The sequence below is a fragment of the Oenanthe melanoleuca genome, chromosome 5 (genome assembly GCF_029582105.1).
Source record: "Oenanthe melanoleuca isolate GR-GAL-2019-014 chromosome 5, OMel1.0, whole genome shotgun sequence".
Classification (NCBI taxonomy): Eukaryota; Metazoa; Chordata; class Aves; order Passeriformes; family Muscicapidae; genus Oenanthe; species Oenanthe melanoleuca.
Genome location: NC_079339.1, coordinates 36811636 through 36835242, shown reverse-complemented (window position 1 = coordinate 36835242; position 23607 = coordinate 36811636). Strand labels below are relative to the sequence as shown.

Below are 23607 nucleotides of genomic sequence, written 5' to 3'. Positions count from 1 at the left end.
TTGAGCCAACTGCATTTTATCAAGAGCCAGCAGTAGGCAAAGGAAGCTAGAATTTAGCACAGTCTTCAAAGTTGATGGTGCTATAAAGAGAGTGGAATGTTTGGTGTTCTCTAAACAAATCTGAGTTTTACTCAGAGTTTTTAGCCCATTTTAAACCAGAATGTTGTTTGCAAATCTTGATTTTGTTCTCTCAGGTTTGCTTGCACCCGTGCGCATGTTATTTGTAGGCCAACAGAGTTCAAGACTCCTTTTTGCAAAGCCATCCCTTGTACAGAGGCTTTAAGTTACCATTTCATCACTTGAGTCATATAGTCACATCAACATTCTTCTTATCAGTTGATGCAGCATCTCAGAACTCTCCAGAGTAGAGATTTCCAGATACAATTCCATATTCTAGAATCAGACTGTCAGGAAAGTTTGTTGAAAAGGTCTTGGCTTCTTCAGATCCATGTACATTTATTTAGATTTGAGAGGTGGTTTTGTCAAAGCCGTGTTCTCTTGGGAAGGACAAACAGTGGGCTTTCTTCTTCTGGAGAAGAACCAGTATAAATACAGCCATAAGTAACAGTAGAATAAGAGTTATTGTGCGATGCTGAAGAAGTTCAGTGATAAAATAGCTACAAGAGGGATAGTAAGCAGTGCTGAAAAAGCAAACCTACTGTTGCTTGGTGCTTCAGAACAAGAAATGTGGAAATGCTATTTTTCTCTTTCTATGAAGATCTTTGTTGAGTCTTCCATAGAAGTGTTACTGTAGTCCTCTGTTTTTCTGTGAACTGTAAACGAGAAACATCCAAGGCCTCAGTAAAGAAGAGGACAATGGGAAACAAGAAGAAATGTGCACAGATCCCCAAAATTACTGAGAGTGCCTTAAACTGTGCACAGTGAGCAACTATAAAGCGGATTTTTGGAACAATACAGTGTTGAAAACAACAGAAGCATTGGTAAGTTGAATAATTTTTTTCTCCTCTAAGATACTTGTCTCTGGCATGCATCTTCCCAACCTATTTGAAAATAACCCTGTGCTTGTTCTTAATTTACAGCCTTGAGGCTGAAAACAAGGCAAACTGGGGCACTGAGCCTGCTACTAAGAACAGTTCTCGTGCTACTGGTGTAATGCTTAATTTAGGAGAAGTCATGAGGTACAAATTAGAACAGTAGTTTTAGTAAGCAAGCATTGATACAGGGCTTTACTGGAGACAGTATACTGGACTGAGATTTCTTTCCTGATAAATAGGTTGCCTACAGCAGCAAGCACCAAGCATTCCAGTTAGAAGAAGGCTAGGTATTGTGGCTCCTTCAAATTCTGCCTTTAGTATTACAGATTTAGAGGAGGAATAGAGCATTGGAATAGCCCATGAGATTGTTTTTGAGAGGGTTGGCCTTTGTTTAGTTTGATTTGGTTTAGAGTTTTTTTGCTTTTTTATGTTTTGGTTTGGTTTGGTTTTTTACCTTATTGTTTATTTTGATTGTGAAGTCTTTGTTAAATATCTGTTGAGACTGAGTTAGAAGTTCTTTACTAAGAGCTACAGATATGGCAGTAATATTCCAGGGCCATTGCTTCTTCTGTCATAGTAATGTGCCTTTCTGTGCTGTTTACAAGCCATTTAGGCTCCTTCATTTACAGAGAAACACTAAAGTGGGTTGTCCTACAGCTGTGGCTAGCTCTTCATTCCTTATGAACCCTCTTGTCTTGAAAATTAAGCATGGTCAAAGCTTACAGGTGTCTACAATGTTTTTACTAGCCTGTTCATTTTCTACCCTGTGTATGTCTTCCACTCCCTTCAGCTTACTGCCTTTTTTGTCATCAGCTCACATCAGGTTCCCAGAGGGGGAAGAGCAGGGGGTGGGAAAAGCCCAAAACACAATAGAAAGAAAAAATGGAAAGTTGGGGGAGGGGAATATTTACTCTTGTGCTCTTGGAGTCCATCTAACAAGATCTGTTTCGGTTTTATGTCTGTTTTCTCATCTGAAGCCTTGATACCTTCTTCCAAGATGGACAGAATTTGAAAATACAAGAAGCAGCTGGAAGGAGGATACATTTGAGAAGCAGCTGGAAGGAGGATGCATTTGAGAAGCAGCTGCAGCACATAATGCAATTGAAACAAATTATAGAAAGAGAATGTTCTGAGAGGTTGTCATGAAACAAGGAGGAGACAGTGTGCTGCAAAAATGTGTTTACTGCATGTTTAGTTCTGAAAATACTGCCAGTATTGCAGCCTTTGTGCCCTGCTGAATGCCAGTAGATACCAGAGAGACCTGATTTTTGCAACTTTAAATGCTGTGATACCAGGCATTTGCTTCATTTTTCAGAGGCTGTACTGTTACATATGCTTGTTTAAGATACCTTAATTTTTAATTTTCTTACTAACCTGCTGCTTTCCACAGAATGAAAACAATGTACTGGGGTTTTATTAACTGCAATAAATAAATAATTTGTAAACTTGTCAAAGAGTATTCTGTGCATTTGTTTGTTACTTAGGTAGATGGTACGCAAGAATCGTGGATTTTTTCCTCTGAAAATAATGCTTCCATTGAAAAGCGTGGATGTAGTTTTGAAGTTTGTACAGGAAACGTTCCTAAGTTTGGATTTTTGTTTATTTTGGGTTTCTTTTGGTTTGAGTTTCTTGGGATTTTTTTGCTGTCACTGGTTGGAAGTCATAATACTGAAACATCAGCATCATGTCCTGACAGCACATATCATAATCAGTCCTCACACAAGTCTTTGTCTTCTTTTTGTTTTGGAGTATATCTCATAATTGACTTTATAGGACTAGGACTATGGTTGGTTGGCATGCCACTTTCAGTGAAATGTTAGCACATGAAAGTACCGTTGCTGCTTCAGGTTGATGATTGGTAATGCAGAGCTATTCTGCACCATGTCTTGTGTTTTAAAACCCAGAAATGACATTTTGCAGTGTTAAGTCACAGAAAAATACACAATTGAAAAATAATATCCGTGTGTCCCCCTATCTTTGTGGTGCTTTTTCCACACATGTTCATTCCATCCACATTGAGTTAAGTACTGTCATGGTTTTTTTCTGAATCAGATTCAGGAGTACTGATGACTCTAGCACAGTAGAGAACCAGAAAAGCTAAACAGTTCTGAACCATCATGTAGAACATGGGATGGCGAAAATGGAGTTGTCAGTTCTAGTCCTCAGACGACCACAGTTGCTGCCAGCTGATGTGCCCCTGAGCATCCTTCATTACATTCCCTACAAGCCAGTATAGAAGCTATTGCATCTTGCAGCTAAGTCATAGGAAAATGTATGTGCCTGCGGTCTGGCAGCAAAGTCCAGCAAAATTAGCCAGTGCAAATGGGGCCCTAGGTGAAACTGCAAAGCTCATGTGGCTTTGGAGCAGGATTTCTGTTCTATTCATCTTTCATCTTCTGCAGGGGCAGAAGAGGCTGTGTTTATTGCATTTGTGTTTTGGAATTATGTCTCTCCCATTGTAGCTATTTTTAGGTTTGACAATATAATTTTATATGAAAATAGTTTTCTTGTATAGGTCACAGTCTAGTTGACAGTTAATTTGCTACTTGGAACTTCGTAGTTTTCAATGAAAATTTGAAGTAGTGAGTTTGCTGAAATTTATCTTTAAATATTGAGTATAATGTAGCTTAAAAGAACCTGAAAATAAAATGTATTTACTTACATAGAAAAAAATGCATGCAAAAACGTAAGGGTATAGAAATCACTTTCAGATAAAAAATGAAAGGTTCCACATAGCAGAAGTAAGTTTCTGTCTTTTGGACCAACAGTATTGAGTCATTTCAGGAGAAAATTGCAAGTGTATTGATGTCTTACAATTCTTGACATTTTCTCTGTTGCATCCATTCCAGCACATCGTGGAATGAGTGGTACAACAGTGAATGCATAAAAACTACACCTCTGAAAGTTCATGTGTATTGGTTATGGTTTTAGAATTATTTTTTTTTTCAGGCCTTTCTCTCTGCATATATATACATATATATATATATATATATATATATATATATATATATATATATATATATATATATATATATATATATATATTTATATAGCTTTTTATACATATATTTTCATACAGATATACCACAAATGAGACCAAAGCCACACTACGTAATAGTTAAGAAAGATGCTGAAACCAATGAAGCAATATATTGCACAAAGGAACCTTTCATTAAGGCTCGAGTTATTGTCATTCGATGGTTGGTGTCTTTCTGGCTTGAGCCAAAACCTCATACAGGACCTCATATTCCTGGGATGGAAGGTGAAAATGTGCCAAAGAATATTCAGGTAAAACCAAACACAAAAATTTATTTGTTTTCATGTTTTTGGTTTAATTGTTATGTCAGCAGTATGCTTTCCTCCAATGATTACAACTAATGAAAAATTTTTTAGAAAAAGGAATTTCTAACCAACTTGTATGTTTATTAATTCACTTCAGAAGGACCTCCAATGCTGCTTTCTTTTTTCAAATTATGTGATTTGTTTTTAATCAGCTGGACATTAGAAACCTTGAAACACAGTAAATCCTTTTGTTTGTTCTTCAATTCTTTTTGCTGTTTAAATTATACTTAAATTGTATTGATTTGTTGCTGTACTAAAAATGAACTATGGAACTTTTGATTTTTTTTTTTTTTTAATTTTTTTTTCAGAGAGCAGCTGCTAGCATGGCTTCAAGGGAGGACAGCAAAAACGACAGTACTGATAAGCAGGATAGAAATGCAGAACCAGAACAATCTCATTCTAATACAAGTACTCTAACAGAGAGAGAACCAAGTTCTTCCAGCCTCTGCAGTATTGATGAAGAGCATTTAACTGATATTGAAATTGTCAGGAGAGTCTTTTCTTCTAAAAGAAGCAATGTTAATTTTCTAACTGAAATTTTTCGACAGGTAAAAAACTCTTTAGAATGAAGGAATCTTGATTATTATATTGTATATTTTCATTATGTCATGGTTTTCTTTCAAAAGCACTTGTTAAGCGAGCATTATGCCAAGTTACAGGTTTTTTCTGTCATCCTGCCTTCAAAAATCAGAAAGCTAAAATTCTGAAATACTTTCTGTGCAGAATACCCCTAGTTCCTCATTTTTCTAATTTTATAACATTAATAACCAGTTCAGCAACATTTAACTTGGTCTTTACAGTTCCCCATAGACAGGGAATGTTTAATCTTTTCATACATCAATACTGTAGGTATTGGAACTCACAGCCAACCATATTAACATAAGCTTCCTGTGGGAGTCTGCAGCTGTTACCGAGCTGTTTTAGGAGCATCCAAATGTCCTTTCCTTGATAGTGTTCATCAGGAGAGTAGGACAGATGGCTATGAAAGGTAGCAACTTCTCTTTCTGATTTCACTGCAACCAGAAATGTTAGCAGAGCATACTCAGAATAGTATTTCTCTACTGGAAACTAGTAAAACTAATTTAAAGTGAGAACATATGCCAGAATATGGAGTCTTTATTAATGGTAACTTGGAGTTCAATGTGGGAGAATGGGACAAGATAAACTTTATTTATGCCCCATGCTATAGATGAAAAGACAAAGAGAGTTTTCTGAATAATAGTAAAAAAAGATATGCTAAGTTTCAAGTTAAATAAATGCACAACACCAATTGCTTTAAACAGCAGAAAGCTTAACATTTTAAAACTCATTTATCTGGATGATGTAAATATTTTTGAATGAGACAAATAAATGTCAGAAGCTTATCTACATCTCTTATATTGAAGAGTTTGGACACATTACTGAAGGACATAGCAGAGTTACCCAAATTCAAGGGTTTAAAGAGTCTGAGACATTGAATGTGGAGTGTAAATTATCAATGGTCTACTTTTCACTGTCCCCACAGTAAAAAGAAGCAAAGGTAGTTTTCTTCAGTCTTTTCAGAAGTCACTCTGTGAGTTTATGTAGATTATTTGGATTTCATGTGCAATTATGACATCTTGTTTACATCACTATATAGCCAGGAGTTTTTAGTGTAAATTAATTTCTAATACACAAGATGTTTATAATGTTTCTAAAACATTAGGACTAAGTTATTCCTGTCAAGAGGAGGCTTCAGAGGTACAGAGTGGTGGAAAGATTCTGCAGAGAACAAGTGTTATGCATTTTAGACTTGAGGGTACAAAAAATATATATGGGCTTGCAGAAGATTGTTAGGTTGATGAGCAAGTATATGACTGAAATTCTCAGTTTAATCCTGTAATACAGAGCTGAATTCATTTTAGTGTGATAATGGTATGAAATCCCTGCTTCCAGAGTGAGCATACTACCTGTGTTGTGGCTCTCCTTAAACACATGGTCAACTAGTTTTCAACAGTCAAAGCAGAGACCCTGTAAAACTATGTGTGAGTGTAGGTTATCTGTTCTTCCAAATATATAATTAGGGCATCATGGTTTTTGCTAAGGTATAGTTAGTTAGAATCTGACTAATGTTGAAATGTTTCTGGTCTATGACTAGTTGTTACCAGACAGCCAGTACAGAAAACCTTCTGAAGAGGGCAGTGATCGACCATCTCACCAACTAAAAGGCATGATTTTTAGAAACAATAATACTGAAATCTTTTCAGTGAATCATTTGCTTTAAGGATACTGTTTTGTAAAATGTTAATTAGCTAAAAATAAGATAGACAACTACCAGTATTGTGTGTCACTTGAATTTTTCTTAGTCATTTAGAGCTGGTTTAACTCCACTTTTCCAAATCCTCTGAATGGAAGATGTAATAGGAACTTCGTCTGATTCATTTTACATATTTAGATGGGTGTTTGGATCTTAATTTCAGAAGTCTAGGTGCTAAGTAGATATGACCACATGAATTCTCATCTTTTTCAAAGTATTTCTTGATAAGTTTTCTTGTTTAAATGCAGTGTTTTTTCATGTTTTCAGTTTACTTATGAAGAAAGTGAGCAAAGATTTAGGTTTGGCAATAGTTTGTATGGTAGGATCCTACAGTGGCTGTATTTTTCTACCTTTCTCTCTTAGAACTTGTGCATTATAGAGCCCAATTTATTTCAAATATTGTAACAGTGTTTTCTTTCTTTCTTTTTCTACTGGCAGGCATTCCTGTTGCCGATATGTGAAGCAGCTGCCATGAGGAAGGTGGTGAAGGTGTATCAAGAATGGATTCAACAAGAAGACAAACCTTTATTTATGAAAGAACCTGAAGAAATAATGCAGTGCACAACTGTAGATTGTGATGAAAATGTTGACCATAATTCATCAGAGAAAGGAAAAGAAAGAGAAGAGGTAAAATATTATTGGTTAATATTTGTGCATTAATCTGCCAGTAGACAGAGAAGTGGCTTCCTTGATAGTTTATATGTGCTTTTCTCTGGTGCCAGAATGTTTATTGGGGGAAATCAATGGTAAAACACTGTATGGATGAGCTACCAATTTTATCCATTATCTGTAGCTTTTTAATGTGCTTAGCTCAATTTAAAATTTCATGTAATTTTATGAACTGTTTTCAAGATGTGGATTATACAGTATGCCAACTTTCAACTGTGTAAAAATTATATACAGATAAAAGGATGACAGAAATAGTACTTACTCCATTCAGGTACTTCAAGATAGTTGCTACAAGCCTCATGAAATATTGTTGTGTCTCAGGTGCATTTGCTTGCTGTTGTTTATAATTTGGTGCCTATGTTCTTTTTCCTTTAATTTAAAGCCAAAATACTTGCCTAAAAATCTGTGGAATTTTAAGAAAAAATATTTTTCAGGAAAAAGGGATGAACTCCAGTCGTGTTAGAAATTCAAACTGGACAAGAAATGGCTGTTACGAAGATGCTTTGCATAAAACATCTGAAATTGATACTGAAGAGCAAAATGTACGAGCTGGAGTGCAGTCAGTATTGCAGGTATGAAACAGATTTGGTATTTAATTTTATCTAAATTATCTATTTAAAATTACCTAAAGTTCTTGTTAAAAGCACATAAAGAGTGGAATGTAGTGCAGTACTTCCAAGAGGAAATCCCAAGCATCTCTAAAGCGTCTCTCAATTTTAAAATTATTTTATATGCAGCAAGTATGATGATAAATGTTAGACAAATGCACTGGTTCACTATATTTTTATTGACCTGAAGTAGGACAATGTATAGACCAGTGTTGAGTAATACAGTAAAAAAAAAAAAATCTTTTGATTTTGCATCAGAACATGCATTCTCCTCTGCATTATATTTGAGAAAAAATAATATTCATGCTACTGCAACATCTTCTAATAATTCTAACTAAGTGTTCTATGAGAATGTTTAGAGGCTTTTTTCTTTTATGCTCTTAGTTACAAAAGCCAAAATATCCAATCCTGTAGTTTTTCTAGTCTGATTAATAAGGTGCACAAAGGATACTTTTTCCTCTTTTTCTCAATTTACAGCATATTTGAAAATTTGATGAGGTGCCATAACTTTCCGGTGATACTGTTAAGGAAAGCAAGAGTTGCAGTTGTACCCTAACAGATGTTTTTTAATAGCTTCTAGGCAGGGTAGAAATTGCATTAATTTCAAATGTTTATCAAACGGCTTCACTGAAGGTGAGGCTATGGAAAATTGGGAAGGTATCATTTGAGGGTCTTTGAAATGCTCTTATGGTTATAAAGTGTGTGTAGTTTGTTTATGTGTGTGCACATACATTCATATAGGTGGGTATATGACTCCAGCCTCATAATATTCTTATATCCAGCAGAAAATTGATTCTGAACAAAATAAAATAACATTTGCCACTTTACTGTGTGTGACCATGCAAAGTAAAACTCATTTTTACTACAGCTTGAATAATCTTATTAATAGAGGGTTTTTTTGTGCTGTACACTGTTATATATAAAATTTGTAATTGAAAACACTTTTAAACTCAAATATGTTACAATAATATAAGCTTCATAATCTTTGTTTTCAACAACTTTTTAGAATATGAAGTGTTACTGAGAAAAGAAATGTGAAGTGTCTGTTTCTGTTTGCAGTATACTACTAAGGCTTACACATCTGACAATGTCTGGAAGATTATTCATGTTGAAGTTTTTAGACAAAGATTCATTTGACTACCAAATATTATTTTTTTTTTTAGCCTGAAACAGAGTCAAAACATCATTCTAACCCAGTACCATGTCTCAGTTTGAGAGATTTCCTAGCCTGGAACCATGTTTGATTTTCTCTGTGAATCAATAATCTAAGACTTCTGTCTTGGGTTTTTTTTCCCATTTAATGCTTGCATAGACTTATCTCTAGGCATTAAGCATAGGTTAGGTTCATTAGTTCAGGCTAGTGAATGTAAAACTGCATACTCATAGTTTTTAATTATTAAAAATCCAAAGCTTTCAGTAGAGGGAAGTTATGACTTTAGTACCAATGACTTCCTGTACATGTAAAAAAACAGTTGACAGTCTAGGCCTCAGATTCAAGTGCTTTCTAAACTTACATAAAAATATGGTAACACTTCAGTAGCTGCTTCCTACAATGTCCTTGTCTACTTTTTTTTCATAATTTTCATTCTAAAGGCCCTAATTCCCTGCCCACTGAAGTCAGTCACTTTGGGGAACATGTCCAGTTTCCTACTTTTGGTAAGCCTTACTGATCCCAGTGGGAGAGGAACGCTTTCATTTCCCAGAACGTAATACAGGCTGTGTCATGCTAAAGCACACACTGTGTACCAGGACTACTGCAAGCAGTTTACCATATATTGTACTAGTCAGTTCCTGGCTTACAGGTGGGACTTTTGTGCAGTGGACTTCTCACTGGGACATTTTTGTCTATCATATTAAACTAACCATATTAGTAGCTTGTTGAACCATCTGTCTGTAAGAACAAAAATATACAAATAGGTTTTGTAGAAAAAATGGGGAAAAGATCTCATGGTTGCTTAATCATTACTTCAAACTGACATATTTAAACATACACTTCCATGTGCATATACAACCTTTTCTGATAAAGATTTTCTGTTATAGATTTTTTCTTGCTGGTTCTACCAACTGAATTGCTGAAAACATCGAAGTGCTTCAGGACCATGACATCCAATCTTTTCTCCTTACAGGTTTTTATAATAAATTCTTCAAATATATTTTTTCTTGAACCTGCAAATGAATTTAAAGCTCTGCTGGACGAACACACTGATATGTGCAAACGCATTCTCAACATCTACCGCCACATGGTAGTCCAAGTGACTATGGACAAGAAGACATGGTAAAATTCTAATGCTTTAATCTTAGATTATAAATTCACAAGACAAATGTGAAAATATACTTGGTAGAAAACACAGAAGAGTGGTATTGATTATACAAACCAGTTCCTCTAAGTCAGTAAATACAGGAACAGCATAGACAACTTAGCACAGGGAAGATTATCTACCTTCTTAAAGCATATAGTAAGCTCCTAGTTAATTTGTGGCAGCTTAGACCTCAATGCAGAAAGGACTAAGATGAGATATACAGACTGTTATTAAGGAGCTACTGATGATTTTTTCCAGGGCATTTTGCTCATGCACCAAAGTATTAAAAATATTGAAACATATGAAGCTTCACTGCCTTATTTAAACATAAACAAAAAAGCCCCTGACAAGCATAGATAACTATTAAATCAGATGTGTGTTGTTCTTGACCTGTAACTGCATAGAGGAGTCTGTGTACTGTGTTCTTTGTACTGTGTAATGTGTAACTGTGTCATGGCTTTCCAGTGCTTTCGGTGCCTAGCAGGTACAAGGGACCTTGCTTTAAAGGAATTTCTATTATTTTCCACTCCTTTAAATAGTAGTCTGTAATCAGGTACTGTATTTCCACCATTCTCTGTTACAATGAAGAAGTAGCAAGGAGATTTCAAATGCCTGATTTATTCAATTTTAACTTGACTTGCATCCAGTCTGTCAGTAGTATTTCATGAACTCTGGGTAAGTAAAGCTGGCACTATGTGTCATGTGAAGCTTGTCGCCTCTTCTGAAGAGCCAGTTTAGCTGGCCTCTTGGAAATTTGGGAGTGATAATAGTAAACAGATTCTACTAGATTGGTATTTCCCAGTTTCACATCAGTGTAAAGAAGTGACTCTAGACCACAACGACAAGGATTGTGCCACACAAAATAATTTATGAAGTATGTTAATGGTAATGTAAAATTACCAAAACCTGTAATTCATAGAAAAAAAAAAATCTCAGATTGAAAATACAGTTAAAACTTCACCTCTCATTTCAAGCCATTGAAGGTGATAGCAGTTGAATGACTTGGAAGAAGATATTACAGGAAACAGGGATTCCTTACTCTTAGATGTGAAAAAGATTGGAATAATTTCTTTTGCAAGAACCAAGTTAGGCTCTTTGTAATAATTGCAACCTTTTTGGAATGTGTTTGAGCAAATAAGGCTTGATTATTACCTTTAAAAATACCTTGGTATATACAGAGGTACAAAATGGTAACTCTTAAGTTTAATACTGTTTTGCAGGGAGCAGATGCTACTTGTGCTGCTCAGGGTAACTGAATCTGTGCTGAAAATACCACCCCAAACTTTCTTGCAGTATCAAGGAAGGAAAAGCTCCACTTTAGCAGGAAGACTTGCAGGACCTCTTTTCCAGGCAAGTAAACAAATTTTCACCTTAATTCTAATTCTAATTTTCATGAATAGATTTGATACAGCAACCGCTGTTTATCATCTTGTATCACTGATATGGTACCCAGATAATGTGAATGGTGTGGGTCAAAGAGATGGTTACATTTGTTACTTTCTGGCCTATATTTTAATGACATTGTGACAACAGTATTTGAGATACTGTAAAATTGAAGAATTGCTGTCCTTCAGTTGTGTTGGAATAACTGGCAAAGATAACTGGCAGTGTATACAGTTTTAGCATGCTGCCATAGCAAAACTAGCTCAGGTCAGCATGAAGTCTTCTGTGTTATCCATGCCTGATGGATTTTTTTATTTCTTAGAGAATTCTGTAATTCCTTACAGTAAGCTGTAGCAAATCCTTTCAAAGTTTATAGTTGCAAGGTGCTGTTGTGGTGAGTTCTCAGTGACTAAGGTCTGTGGAGTCTCTAGTTACTTTAGCAGAATAAAAACGAATACACAAGATAATGGGTCAGACCAGTTGTTCCTGTGTTGACACTTGATAATTCAATAAAAATCTGTTTGTACTGGTGAGAAGAAGAATGTCAGGACTAAACAGAAATTTTTGTGGCAGTTTGAAATTTCCTTTAAAATAGTAACATTTGAATGTTGTCAACTTATGTTCACAATCCAACTTTTTTTGTTCTTTTAGACTCTTATAGTAGCTTGGATCAAAGCAAATCTAAATGTGTACATTTCTCGAGAACTTTGGGATGACTTGCTGTCTGTAATGTCATCACTGACATACTGGGAAGAGCTGGCCACTGAGTGGTCACTGACAATGGAGACACTTACTAAAGTATTAGCTAGAAACCTGTATAGCCTGGACCTCAGTGACCTGCCACTGGATAAATTAAGTGAGCAGAAGCAGAAAAAACACAAAGGCAAAGGTAAGACAACACTGTAAAGACATCATTTGAATTTGAGCTGGTGTTGGGCACAGGATAATTTTGTTCTTACCTTTTTTGTATAACTAATTAGGCATTGCTATCACCTGAAATATCACCTGAAATGTTTCTTTAAGGTAAATCTGCTTTTAAGAGCTACCACAACATGATCATGTTATTTCAACAAATAGGCACATATGGAATGTAGTTCTTAGAAGTGTGTTGAATTCAAAGTAAAATGTTACACTGTAGTGGGTTATGCCTTTCTCCTTTTATCAAAGCAATGAAATAGTTGAGTCTCAATCATCACTTCTTGAAAATAACAAAGACTACTCAGGTGGTGAAAACTAAGGCATTGCAAGCACAACTGGAATACTGATCTTGAAATGTTAAAAGATTAAAAGTAAGGTGAACATTACTAATTGATACCAATTGATCACTAGCCCATTGTGAAGACCAGTTTTGTTCCAATGACCTTGTGGACTACTTTCTATCTCGTCAGTCTAACCTGAGGGAAGGTGTTTCCTAGTGCTATCTTAAGGTTTGTCAGTGAGAAGCAACCTATGTGGATTCCCTCTCTTAATGAGAATGTTGCTATAGGCTTTTGGTTTTTTTTCCTAAAAATATTTCACATGCTTCTATGCCTCATCTTAAGCAGAGTCATTATTCACAGTTTTGTTTTGGTATTTGCTGTGTGATAGACAGAAATATATCTCTCTCTAGTTGCCATTGAGAGGTCATTCCAGACCATGCATTTTTTGTTTTCCAATACTACACAGCTTTCTTCTTTTTCTTACTAAAAAACCACAGGTTAAGCAAAACAAACAAAAAGAAACACCAACACCTCCCAAAAAAACCAAACCAAAACAAAAACCCACAAAAAAACCTCAAACCAACCAGCAAAAACAAGAGCAGTCAGATATAGGATAAGAATATGTACAGTTATTTGAATATATGCTTTAAAAAGCATTTTGAATCATCTGAGCAACATGAGGAAAGTTTGTGTTAACCTTCAGTGAAACAGTGAAACAGAGTTTGAGGGAGCCTCCATTACTAAATGTGAGTTGCAGAATCAAGTCCAGCTTTAGAATTAATAGATATCATACAAATTTTGCCGAATTTCTTTGCCCCTGTTTGTTGGGAAAGAACTCACAGTCCTACTCATGTTGGACTAGAAATCACTTTTTCCAAAAAGGTGCCGGTTTAATGATTGTAATTGTGTCAGTTTGGATTACTAATGAGCTCAGTCTGGATAAGGAAATACATTGCAAATATTCTTAACTTCATTTTTTTTTTTTACATCTAGCTCTTTTTTATATCTCCTCATATGAGCTTTATTTAATTCCACATAAATGTCAAATCTGTATTTGTTTCATCTTAATCTTGCTATAGGATTTTCTGTCAATTTCCAAAGAACCTTGTTCTCTGAGTCCATCATCCAATTCTTTTGGTTTTGCATATTGTGTAAAATTATGTTAGCCTTATTTCATGTTCCTCAATTTTGCAAAATTACTTGGAAACTTGTCCCCCCAAATATTAATGTTTTGAAATGTATGACTTTGTGTATCTTATCTGGTAGGAGCAGTAGAGGAAAAGTTACATGTAGTATCAGACTACAGACTGTGTAAGCCCATTTTTTCAGAAAAGAAAATTACTGTAGTTTAATAGCACCAACATTTCTGAAAAAGTTTGAGTATCCCTCAGAGTTAGTGCTGGCTGAGCTTTTGAATTCATGCTTGCTTTAGTAATTTAATTTATTCCATCCAGCTTTAAAATTTTTTGAAAGAACACATCTACAGTCATCTGGTGATATCAGAAGTGAATAGATTTACAATTTTATTTTTGCAGGAGTTGGGCATGAATTCCCAAAGTCTTCTGTTGATAAGTCCTTTTCTAGAGGCTGGAGCCGTGATCAGCCTGGACAAGCACCAATGAGACAGCGCAGTGCTACAACCACTGGCTCTCCAGGAACAGAAAAGGCAAGGAGCATAGTGCGGCAGAAAACAGTTGGTAAGTGTCTGTAAGAGCTGATGGAAGTGACATTTGAGAAAGGGTAAGGGATTAATAACTGAAATCTGTAGCAATGTGGGTAGCTTCTTTCCACAAAGCTATACTATCTATAATGATTTACACGTTAGTTAAAGTGTAAATTATGCAGCCTTATGTGCTTTGAAGGTAGCTGAATAGCTTGTGTTTACTGGAATTACTTACTGCAAATTAAAGTAATGCAGTTGGTATATTAATTCTTAATTAATTTGATCACATGCTTTAGCTGGATTGGAAAATAATACTGTTGTATGTATATGAAGGAGAAAAAAGCTGGAATGGTTTGAGCTATGGTGCTGATAGGTGGGTAAGAGAAGTTTTCTTAAGTATGTGTTTTCATACATTACACAAGATGTGTTGAGTATTTTCTAACTGTGCAAAGGAAAGTGGGGAAAAATATGTGTAAGTCTGCATAGTTTTATATAATGTGCTGTCTTTTACTATACCCTGAATATTGCAATAATGAAAGATTGACACAGATGTGTGCAATTCTCCATTTCTGAAGTCACCTATTTCTGAATTTTATTACTTGCAGATATTCTTTGCTGTGTTATATAAATGAGTTATGCTGAACAAAGCTTTAGGTGAACTCTAAAAAGAAGACCTGTTTGTGTTAATATTATTTTCTTAGACTGTGTTAACAGGAATTGGACTACAAATTTCTTTACTCTTTTGTCTCATCTTGATGATCTCAGTGCTATTGCTTATGTGAAGGAAAGTTAAGCTGGTTGTAATTTTGTATTTAAAAGAAAAATGTTTTAAGGAATATCTCTTACTTTTCTTTACTGTCTTTATAGTAGTAGTGGCTTTGGTCATTGTATGTTGTTGCTTCACTGATACTTCTTGGAAGTAGGTACATTCTGACACAGCTTTAAAAATTTGTAATGCATATTGGCAGTTGAATATGTAATTGTGCTATAGCTTTTCAGAAATTAACATTTTCTTTTTTTTTCCAAAAATATTTGAAGTTAATTTTTTAAGTCATAGAGGTTATTTAGACAAACCTTCTATCTGACTATTTCTCAGAATCCTCCATTTAAAGTTTTTTTCTCTCCTAAGACTCTTGTTGATACGTCAGAATTAATTGTCCTGTAAGGCATACAGAAATGAGAGAAAATGTACTCCATACTCCAAAATTTTCTGTCTTTTTTGCACATTCAAATGCCACACAGCTTTTTCTGTATCTCAGGCTGACAGCACCTAGTTTTCCTCATAGATCACAGATACTTTAAATGTAATTTCTGCTTCTGTGTAGTCTGTGATTAACTGTAATGGTGGTTTTGTTTTAAATCTTAATTGTCTTAATAAGATAAAGCTCATGTTAAAATTTCTCCTTTACAAATTGTTAATATTTCAGATATTCTGTCAGAAGGTTATGTTGTTTGGTCAATTTATTAATGCTTTTGTTTTGCTACAATTTGAAAGATGGCTATTTATATTATGTTAGCCTTGAAATGACTGGAATTTATCCTAATCAAGTAATATATTGACCTGGTTAGCAGCAAAGTAATCTGATTTTAGTTTCACTGCACTTTAGCTTCCATGGTTTTGTTCCTTTCCTCCAATTATCTTACATATTTGATATTAATAAGCCAAGTTCAGATTACTGCAACGAGTTAAAATTTCAACTCTATTCATGTTGCAGAATACCAACTGTGGACAAGCATCCCAGCATTGCTAGGATCGTTTTAAAAGACAATAAGTTCAAAAAGAGTTGCTGGAACCAGAATCCCGAACTCTTCAGTTTTTTTAAATGTTAATGAGGAACATGTTACAAAATGTTACATATATTTAACTGCCTGAAAATAATTGTTTGCTACTGCATCTCTGGTCTGCAAAGAGAGCTGTTCAGCTGCTTCTTAATCTGTGCCGTTAATTCAGGGTCAAATAATAAAAAAAAATAATCACAATAAGTAAAATCTAGAACATTTTGCTGGTCAGATCTTCTCCTTCAGTTTATAATTAGGTCTGCAAGCTAAGTCTGGAATTGAGTCAGACCTTAAATATGTTGCATGATATATGATTTGTATTACATTCCCTTGGATTGTGAGTAAATATATACTCTTAATATCATAAGAGGGGATGTTCATGTTGAATATTTTGTGGTAAGACAAAGTTGGAGTTTTTTTCATCTGTTTTATGTTGTACACCTTTTTTGTGTACATCTTTGCACCTCTATTTTTTGAGCCATCACCATGCCAGCACATATTTATTGCTGCACCAAATATGTGTGTGCGTGTTACTCAAATAAAAATCACAGCTTTTTTGATATGCAGTGTACATTTTTAGCCTGAACTTCTGTAAAATAATTTTTGAAAAGGGCCTTTAAGTATAGTATGCATATGGGTTGAAAAATCTGTAAGGTTAGGTGTAGGAGTTCTGGCTTAGGCAGCAGGTTCTAGCCCTATAAAAATATTGTATCAGAAGGAATTTACTTACCTATTGTTCTGCTTTTGTATAGACAATAGTGGAAGGTTATAAACTATCAAATATCTATATATTCTGATATTGTCTGCCTCCACCTAACGGTTTAATTGAATATCATTAATGAATATTAATAATTGAATATGGTGGGAAAAATCCAGTCAAAAGGAACACTTTATGTTAAGATTTGTAATCAACACAGTATCCAATATAAAAAGCTTGATTTATTTAGAATAACTTAGCCTGGAAAAGATCCTTGATATTTATTGTGTAGTTTTTATTTTTTTCTCTTGCCTACATTCATTGTAAGAGTCACAATGATGAATGTAATGCATCTAACTATAACTGTATCCTGAATTTTATTACAGTATCTCTTAAATAATTGATATTAAAGCCTTACACATAATTGCCCTTTTTAAAAAAATAGTTTCTGTCATACGAAGTTTACTAGAGCATTGCTTCAGTCTTAAAAGGTCTGTCCTTCTGAATTGTTTTTTCAAACTGAATTTAAGACTTCGCTTAATTTGTGCTGCATTTGTCAAATGTATTTTCTGTTCAATGGGCCATACCCAGGTTATCTGCATGTTGTTATGAGTAACAGTTCTTTAACCTGGTTTAGAAATGTGGTGTGCTCAACTTTCACTGCACTCCATTCATGTACATTTGATTCCCATGCAGATCAGGAGCACTAAGATTCCAAGTCTATATTCCATGTTGTTTTGAAAATATGGATATGGAGAGAAAACTTCAGACTGATTGTGTATTGCACTGACACTATTTATGCTAGATACTCTGAATTTTCCGTAAATAATTTTATCAGAAATAATTTTAAAAGAAGTTAGCAAATTTGCAACAGTATGAAAGGAAGTTACTTGAAGCAATGGATATTATTTTTTTAAGAACTTCCAGTGTACTTTGAGGTTCAATGCCGTATCAGTTCTTGCTGTGTTGTCTTACTCTGACAAGAAAAAGCAAATGTCAAAGATTCATTTAAATCTATTAGAAAAGCTGCAGATATAACCTTGATTATAATGTCACAATTTTTATGTACATTTTCTATTCTGTAGGACTGTTGGCAGGAAGTGAGACATGAAAAGGTGAATAAACGTCAGTTTGGCAAGATTTAGCCAGTATCAATTAAAAGCCAGACCCCATGGATTAAAGAATTTAATGCTTTTCATTGTCAAGCCATTTCAATTCAGTAATTTCATTTTTAATGTAGAACTATAACAAGCTTTATTGGAAATTTCTCCACTCAGAACTGATCATTTTCTCCCTATCATTTTGTATCTCTTTTGGAGAACATGAATTCAAGAGTATGGGTATATATATAATACAGAGACACATTTTCAGGATAAAATCAAAGGAAACTAGAAAAATACAAATGTGGTACAAGTTACTTTTTCTGTTTAAAAAATTGAATTCAGAGTGCTTGTGGAGTAACTTTAACTTTGATTTTTCAACCCCTGATGCAGTGGGAAAATGTATTAATTAGCTTCTTGATTTCAAATGCAAAATCTCTGTAATCATCATAATAAAGGCATTGTTGCTGCTTTACATAAAAGTTGAAAACTCAGAATGTCTTATGTGTCCACTGATTTTTTCTTTCTTACAGCTCTGCCAATATCTGCCGTGCTGAAATGTTTTAATTTTTGAATTTTCTTCTTTTTTATCTTTGTTTTCTCTGTTGCTGCTTTTTCTGTGACACAAGCCTTTCATTATAGTCACTCTTCTTTTTTCCTTCCCCACTTCTTTCTTTTCCTTTTTAAAGCCATGAGAAGCCGATCCATTGGTGAATGTGCTCTGCCATCGGCCTATATACGCAGTGCTAAAAGTGCTCCTGTTCTGATCCATACTTCCAAACCCTTCTTGCCTGATATTGTTCTCACTCCCCTTTCTGATGAGCTTTCAGGTAGTGCCACCTCTGCTAATTTCTGCACCCCCTTTATCACTTTTTTAAACCTTCTGCTTTCAAATTCTGCTAAACCATTAAATTTTTCAAAGTAAAAATACTCTGGGGAATGGTGGGAGAGGGGAAGAGATTAAGAATTAATATTTTGAGTTTTGTAAGATACCATGCTATTTTACAATCCATTCTGGAACTGTTAGAAGTTAGTGCTGTGCCAATGTTTACTATCATAAAAGAGAAAATTTGAGAAATCTCTTTGCTTTTCCAGTTTATTGGTAAGCAGCAATATATCATGTCTACCAGAGAGTAAAACTAATCTAAAATTTTTATTTTTGATTAGTGAGGGAGGGAAAGGAAGAACTTAATTTTACTTTGTTATTTATGTCTTTCTGTGTAAATTTTTTAATTCAGTTTCATAGACGTTGTGTGAACAGCCATGATGATACACTTGAGCTCCCATGAAAAAAGAATATGTTATCATATAATATGCTTTAGAGTATGCCTGTTTTTTCATTACTATATAAAAACATGAAAAAAAATCTGTAGAGTGGAATTCTCAAGTGTGCTGTTTTGGTGTTATTTTCTAAATGATCCATTTTTTTAGGATTATTGTTTTCCTTAGCATTCGGTTTGGCCCAGCAGGATGGTTGGCTACAGTAGCTTACTTTGAATACTTTCCTTTGACCAAATAGATTCGACAACTAGAATTAACACAGACTTCAAAAATGCGTGTTTTCAGATAATGTAATTTTTCCAAATATTACATAGGTATAAAATTGTAACATGTTGAGGCTGACAATCATGTTATGCCTTTGTATCAATGAGTGAAAAAAAAAAAGAAATTACAGCGAGAGGACTATGTATAGTCAAAATGGCATACAAATATAAGGACTTCATGACAATAATATTTTTATGAAAGATTTTTTTTTTCTTTTCTGTTTCTCCTCCTTGTCTTTGTTACCCAAGAAGTACTAAGAGCTGTATCTTCATAATTGTATTTTGTCATGTGTCACATGTTACAAAATTCTTGTTGTGAAACAGAAACTTGATGCCTTAATATTCAGTCTGAAAACATTATTGAAAAATCAGGAAAGTTCAAAGAACCCACTCCAGAGAGACCAGACTTTCATGATGAACAATTATAAAGTATTTGAATGCAATTCTTGACGCCACAAACAAAATTTAATAAATTACAAGTTATATGTGATAATTAATGAAAGTATGAGTGCAAAGAGTATCTCTTCTGAGATACAAGTGATTATAACTTAGAAGATAGAGATTTTTATAGGATTGATACATTAACAACCTATTAGGAGAAAATGGATTCTACCTGGTCATAGTATTGTTGGAAATTGTCAGTGCTTAATGAAGACCTTAAGAACATCTTCACAAGGGTTGTGAGTTTTCACAGTGAAATATTATTGCATCACATAATCACTGATACTTAATTACCCTTTCTTAAACAAGACAAAAGTGCTTTTGTAGTCAGTTTTATCATCCATGTTTCTGAAAAGTCCTGGCTTGCATATTACTTGTAGTGTGTCCCAGACCTGATGGCTCTCTTGCTATTATTCTTTTTGTTGATACTCATCCAATTAAAAAACTGGATGACAGATGTAACTATAAAAGTGACTAAAAAAGTGACGTTACAGACCTTTGCACTTCTAACACAGAAAAAGTCCTAAGCCCTTCCTGGTTTCGATGTCTTCTCAAATAGATGGGTGTTGCAGCAGCTTCATGATATGCCCAAGAATCTTGAACATTGCCAGAAAGCTAAAAAGCTCTAGTGAAAAAGAGCAAGCTGTTAGAATGTTTATGGGGAAGTAGCAGAGAAAGGGAAACACTGTCCACTGGATCAGACTGCACTTTGCTCTTTTAATTTTCTGCATTTTTAATTGTGCTCTCTTTCTTCTTCCCTTTTTATTTAAACATGAAGCTTTATCATTTTCCTTGCCTTTTCTTCTTATATTAAATATATTATTTTCTGAAAGCCTTCTGTTTCCAGACATACAGCATGTAATTTGAGAAATACTCAAATTGTTTCTATCGTAAGTGTATTCTAGATAACAAATGGTGTTTAGCTAGTTGTGACAGTTGTTCATCGTATTACAGGATTATATGAATATGCCTTTTATCCAAAATGACTTTGCAATCCAACACAACTTGTAGGACAGAACATTTCAAATTATTCCAGAATAATAGATGCCTAATATTAAGTTTTTGGAAGTAGTTTTCAGCTTATTTTTAGCTGTGAAACTCATCATTGAAAGGTGGACCCACTGAATACTGGTAAATCTGAGCAGGTAGTCTAACAGGAGGCATTTATGACCAAACTTTTACCTTATGTACTAATATTTGTTTTTAATAGTAAGGCAGAAAACCTGACTATAATTTGTGAGACCTAATTTGAAGATCAATCAGTAGGTTGATAAAATATATTGCAGAAGTTCAATATTGACATCCAATTATCCATCATCATAGAGGATTATTTTCCTAAGATTGTAATTCCTTCATGTGGTTTCTGTTATGCTGAATTTCTATGTGCAGCATATTTGCAACTTTTCAAGTAGTATGTGAAAAGTAGAAGAATTTATGCTTTAAGGTGTTTAGTTAATGAAGTGATCTGGTATAGTATATCTGTTGCAAATCCACAATATTTCTGAAAAGAACTTTTCTTTAGCCTGTCAGAATCATAGGGAATACAGTCTTCCACACTTAGAAGATAACTAGTGAAATGACCATTAATTCTAGAATCCTTGAGGATTTTCAGGTGCAAGACCTAAAATAAAAAGTCAATGAGATGTAGGCAAGTTTCCTAGAAGCAGTGGGCAAACTAATTAATTGCAGGTGAGAGATTTTTCCTTATCTACTAGGACTAAAGGAGTCAAGTATTAACTGAAAGGGAGGTGTATATTATGCCTTTACAACCTTGCTCCCAAATCATTAAGTAATCATTAAGATGAAATATAAGGGAATCAAAATTTTAATGTCAGTATGGCTGTAATTATTTTTTAATCCTAGAAACTCACAGAACGCCAGTGTTCTCTTAAGAAACCCCCCAAAAAACTATTGGAAGCTCAGAAGCAAAAAGTCCCAAATGGACTTTGCATTATGGAATATAAACTTGCCTCAGTTTATACAGGGATCTTCTATTAGCACTCATGCTGTCATGTCAGAATGTCTCTCTATGAGTTTGTATTTAAGCATATCTATCTCACACTTGATGCTGAAAAGCTGCCTTCTCTTTCTTCTGCCTTCTAGCAGCAAAAGGAGAGGCAAGGATGATTTAGGAAAGTTGTGGTTGCGTGAGATTGGCCAGATGTACCAATTACAATCTTTTCCTTACTCTACCATATGAGGAACCCGGGCAGTGTTTCTCTTAAGGGTGCTCAGAGTTAGATACACAGGGTCAGCCTGCCAGCACATAAACTCCTTGGGAGTTTTAGGTGTTCCAGTCTGACTGTGCAGCTGTGTGCAAGGATGAGCCCTGGTTGTGAAGGAGCAGTTCATTTGGGTTTTTAAATATTGTCTGTGTTTTCAGTGCTGGTATTGCAATAACATTTTTCATCTCTATAGTTTCTTCCTGTCCTACAAAAAAAGGAATCTTTATTAGTGCAACCACATGCTTGTTTGAAGATGTGTACTTGTATTTGCTTGTCATGAATATATGAGCACCTAAGATTAATTCTGGATCAACATTGAAATGAATCTAGCTGAATTTATTTCAATGTGTGGAGCTGCTTTGTGTGCCTTGTGAGTTCTCTGTCCAATTATTTTTAACATCCTAGAAGGTCATGGTCACTGCATGCATGCACAGCATGGGATTTCTAGGCTGCTGCTTTAGATAAGGTTGAGTTTATAAAAGATTTGGAAAATGCATACTCAGGGCTCAAGATGAGGTCCCTATATCATAGTTGCATGTATTAATCTCATATATATCATCGTGCATACTTTCGACTGAATCCTTTCTTTGCAGCTGTAAGAAATAGCTTGAGACTACATTGACATAATCTCTGTTAATCTCTGCCTAAGTCAATAGGAAATTTAAAATAACAGTTCCAACTAGAGAGATTGGTTTCAGAGGGTGTTAATTCATGTAGTTAGTAAAAAGTTGAACAAGAACAGTGATGGGAAATTTGTTGCTTATCAAAGCTGAAGAGAAAAGGAGTAATAGGTTGTGTTGTATTCGATGATTTTTCAGTTCATGTTTATTTTCTCAGATAGCTTGGATGTCTATTCTCTTTTTCCAATATAGATCTCTTAGTTTCCTGTCTAATAGCTTATTTACAGTTCAGTAAACTTTGTATGAGGTCAAACTTTTACTCTCAAATTTTAACTTCTTTGAAAAATTGAGCATGGAAATAGCATTTTTCATCTTCTTGGAATGCATGTTTAGTTAAGTACAGACATAGCTCATTCCTCTGTTTTCTATGCTTTGTTCTGAAGGAGAATATGAGAAAATGCATCTCTAACATTCTGAGAAAAGTGCAAGCAGCTCAAAACAAGTTTTAAGGAGACTTCATATTATCAATATTCAATATTACTGAAATATATATAGAGAGATCAATGAAGTAATAATTTGAAATATTTAGTAATATATATAATATTTAGTAATAATAAAAAAAATTTAAAAATATAATTACATACATAGTTACTTTATTTTAGCTGTAACACATCCAAAGTTAGGGGAGAGAATGGGGCTTAAATTTTGTTCTGATATTATGTAAATTCACCATTGCAGTCCTGAAGTTAAAGTGTCTAGATAGAACA

At 34.4% G+C, this 23607-nt stretch overlaps 1 protein-coding gene across 4 annotated transcripts in view; it reads left to right on the top strand.

Moving 5' to 3' along the window:
- RALGAPA1 (Ral GTPase activating protein catalytic subunit alpha 1) overlaps positions 1-23607 on the top strand; it is a 130359-nt gene that overhangs the window by 20061 nt on the left and 86691 nt on the right. For 2 of the 4 annotated variants that reach the window (XM_056492413.1, XM_056492415.1), the window contains exons 9-17: positions 4075-4283; positions 4646-4885; positions 7051-7239; positions 7716-7853; positions 10016-10164; positions 11410-11539; positions 12224-12461; positions 14307-14468; positions 18700-18840. In XM_056492413.1, the coding sequence (XP_056348388.1) occupies positions 4075-4283; positions 4646-4885; positions 7051-7239; positions 7716-7853; positions 10016-10164; positions 11410-11539; positions 12224-12461; positions 14307-14468; positions 18700-18840 (1596 nt within the window). The remainder of the gene's footprint in view (positions 1-4074; positions 4284-4645; positions 4886-7050; positions 7240-7715; positions 7854-10015; positions 10165-11409; positions 11540-12223; positions 12462-14306; positions 14469-18699; positions 18841-23607) is intronic. The other 2 variants (XM_056492414.1, XM_056492412.1) reach the window with 1 other exon arrangement.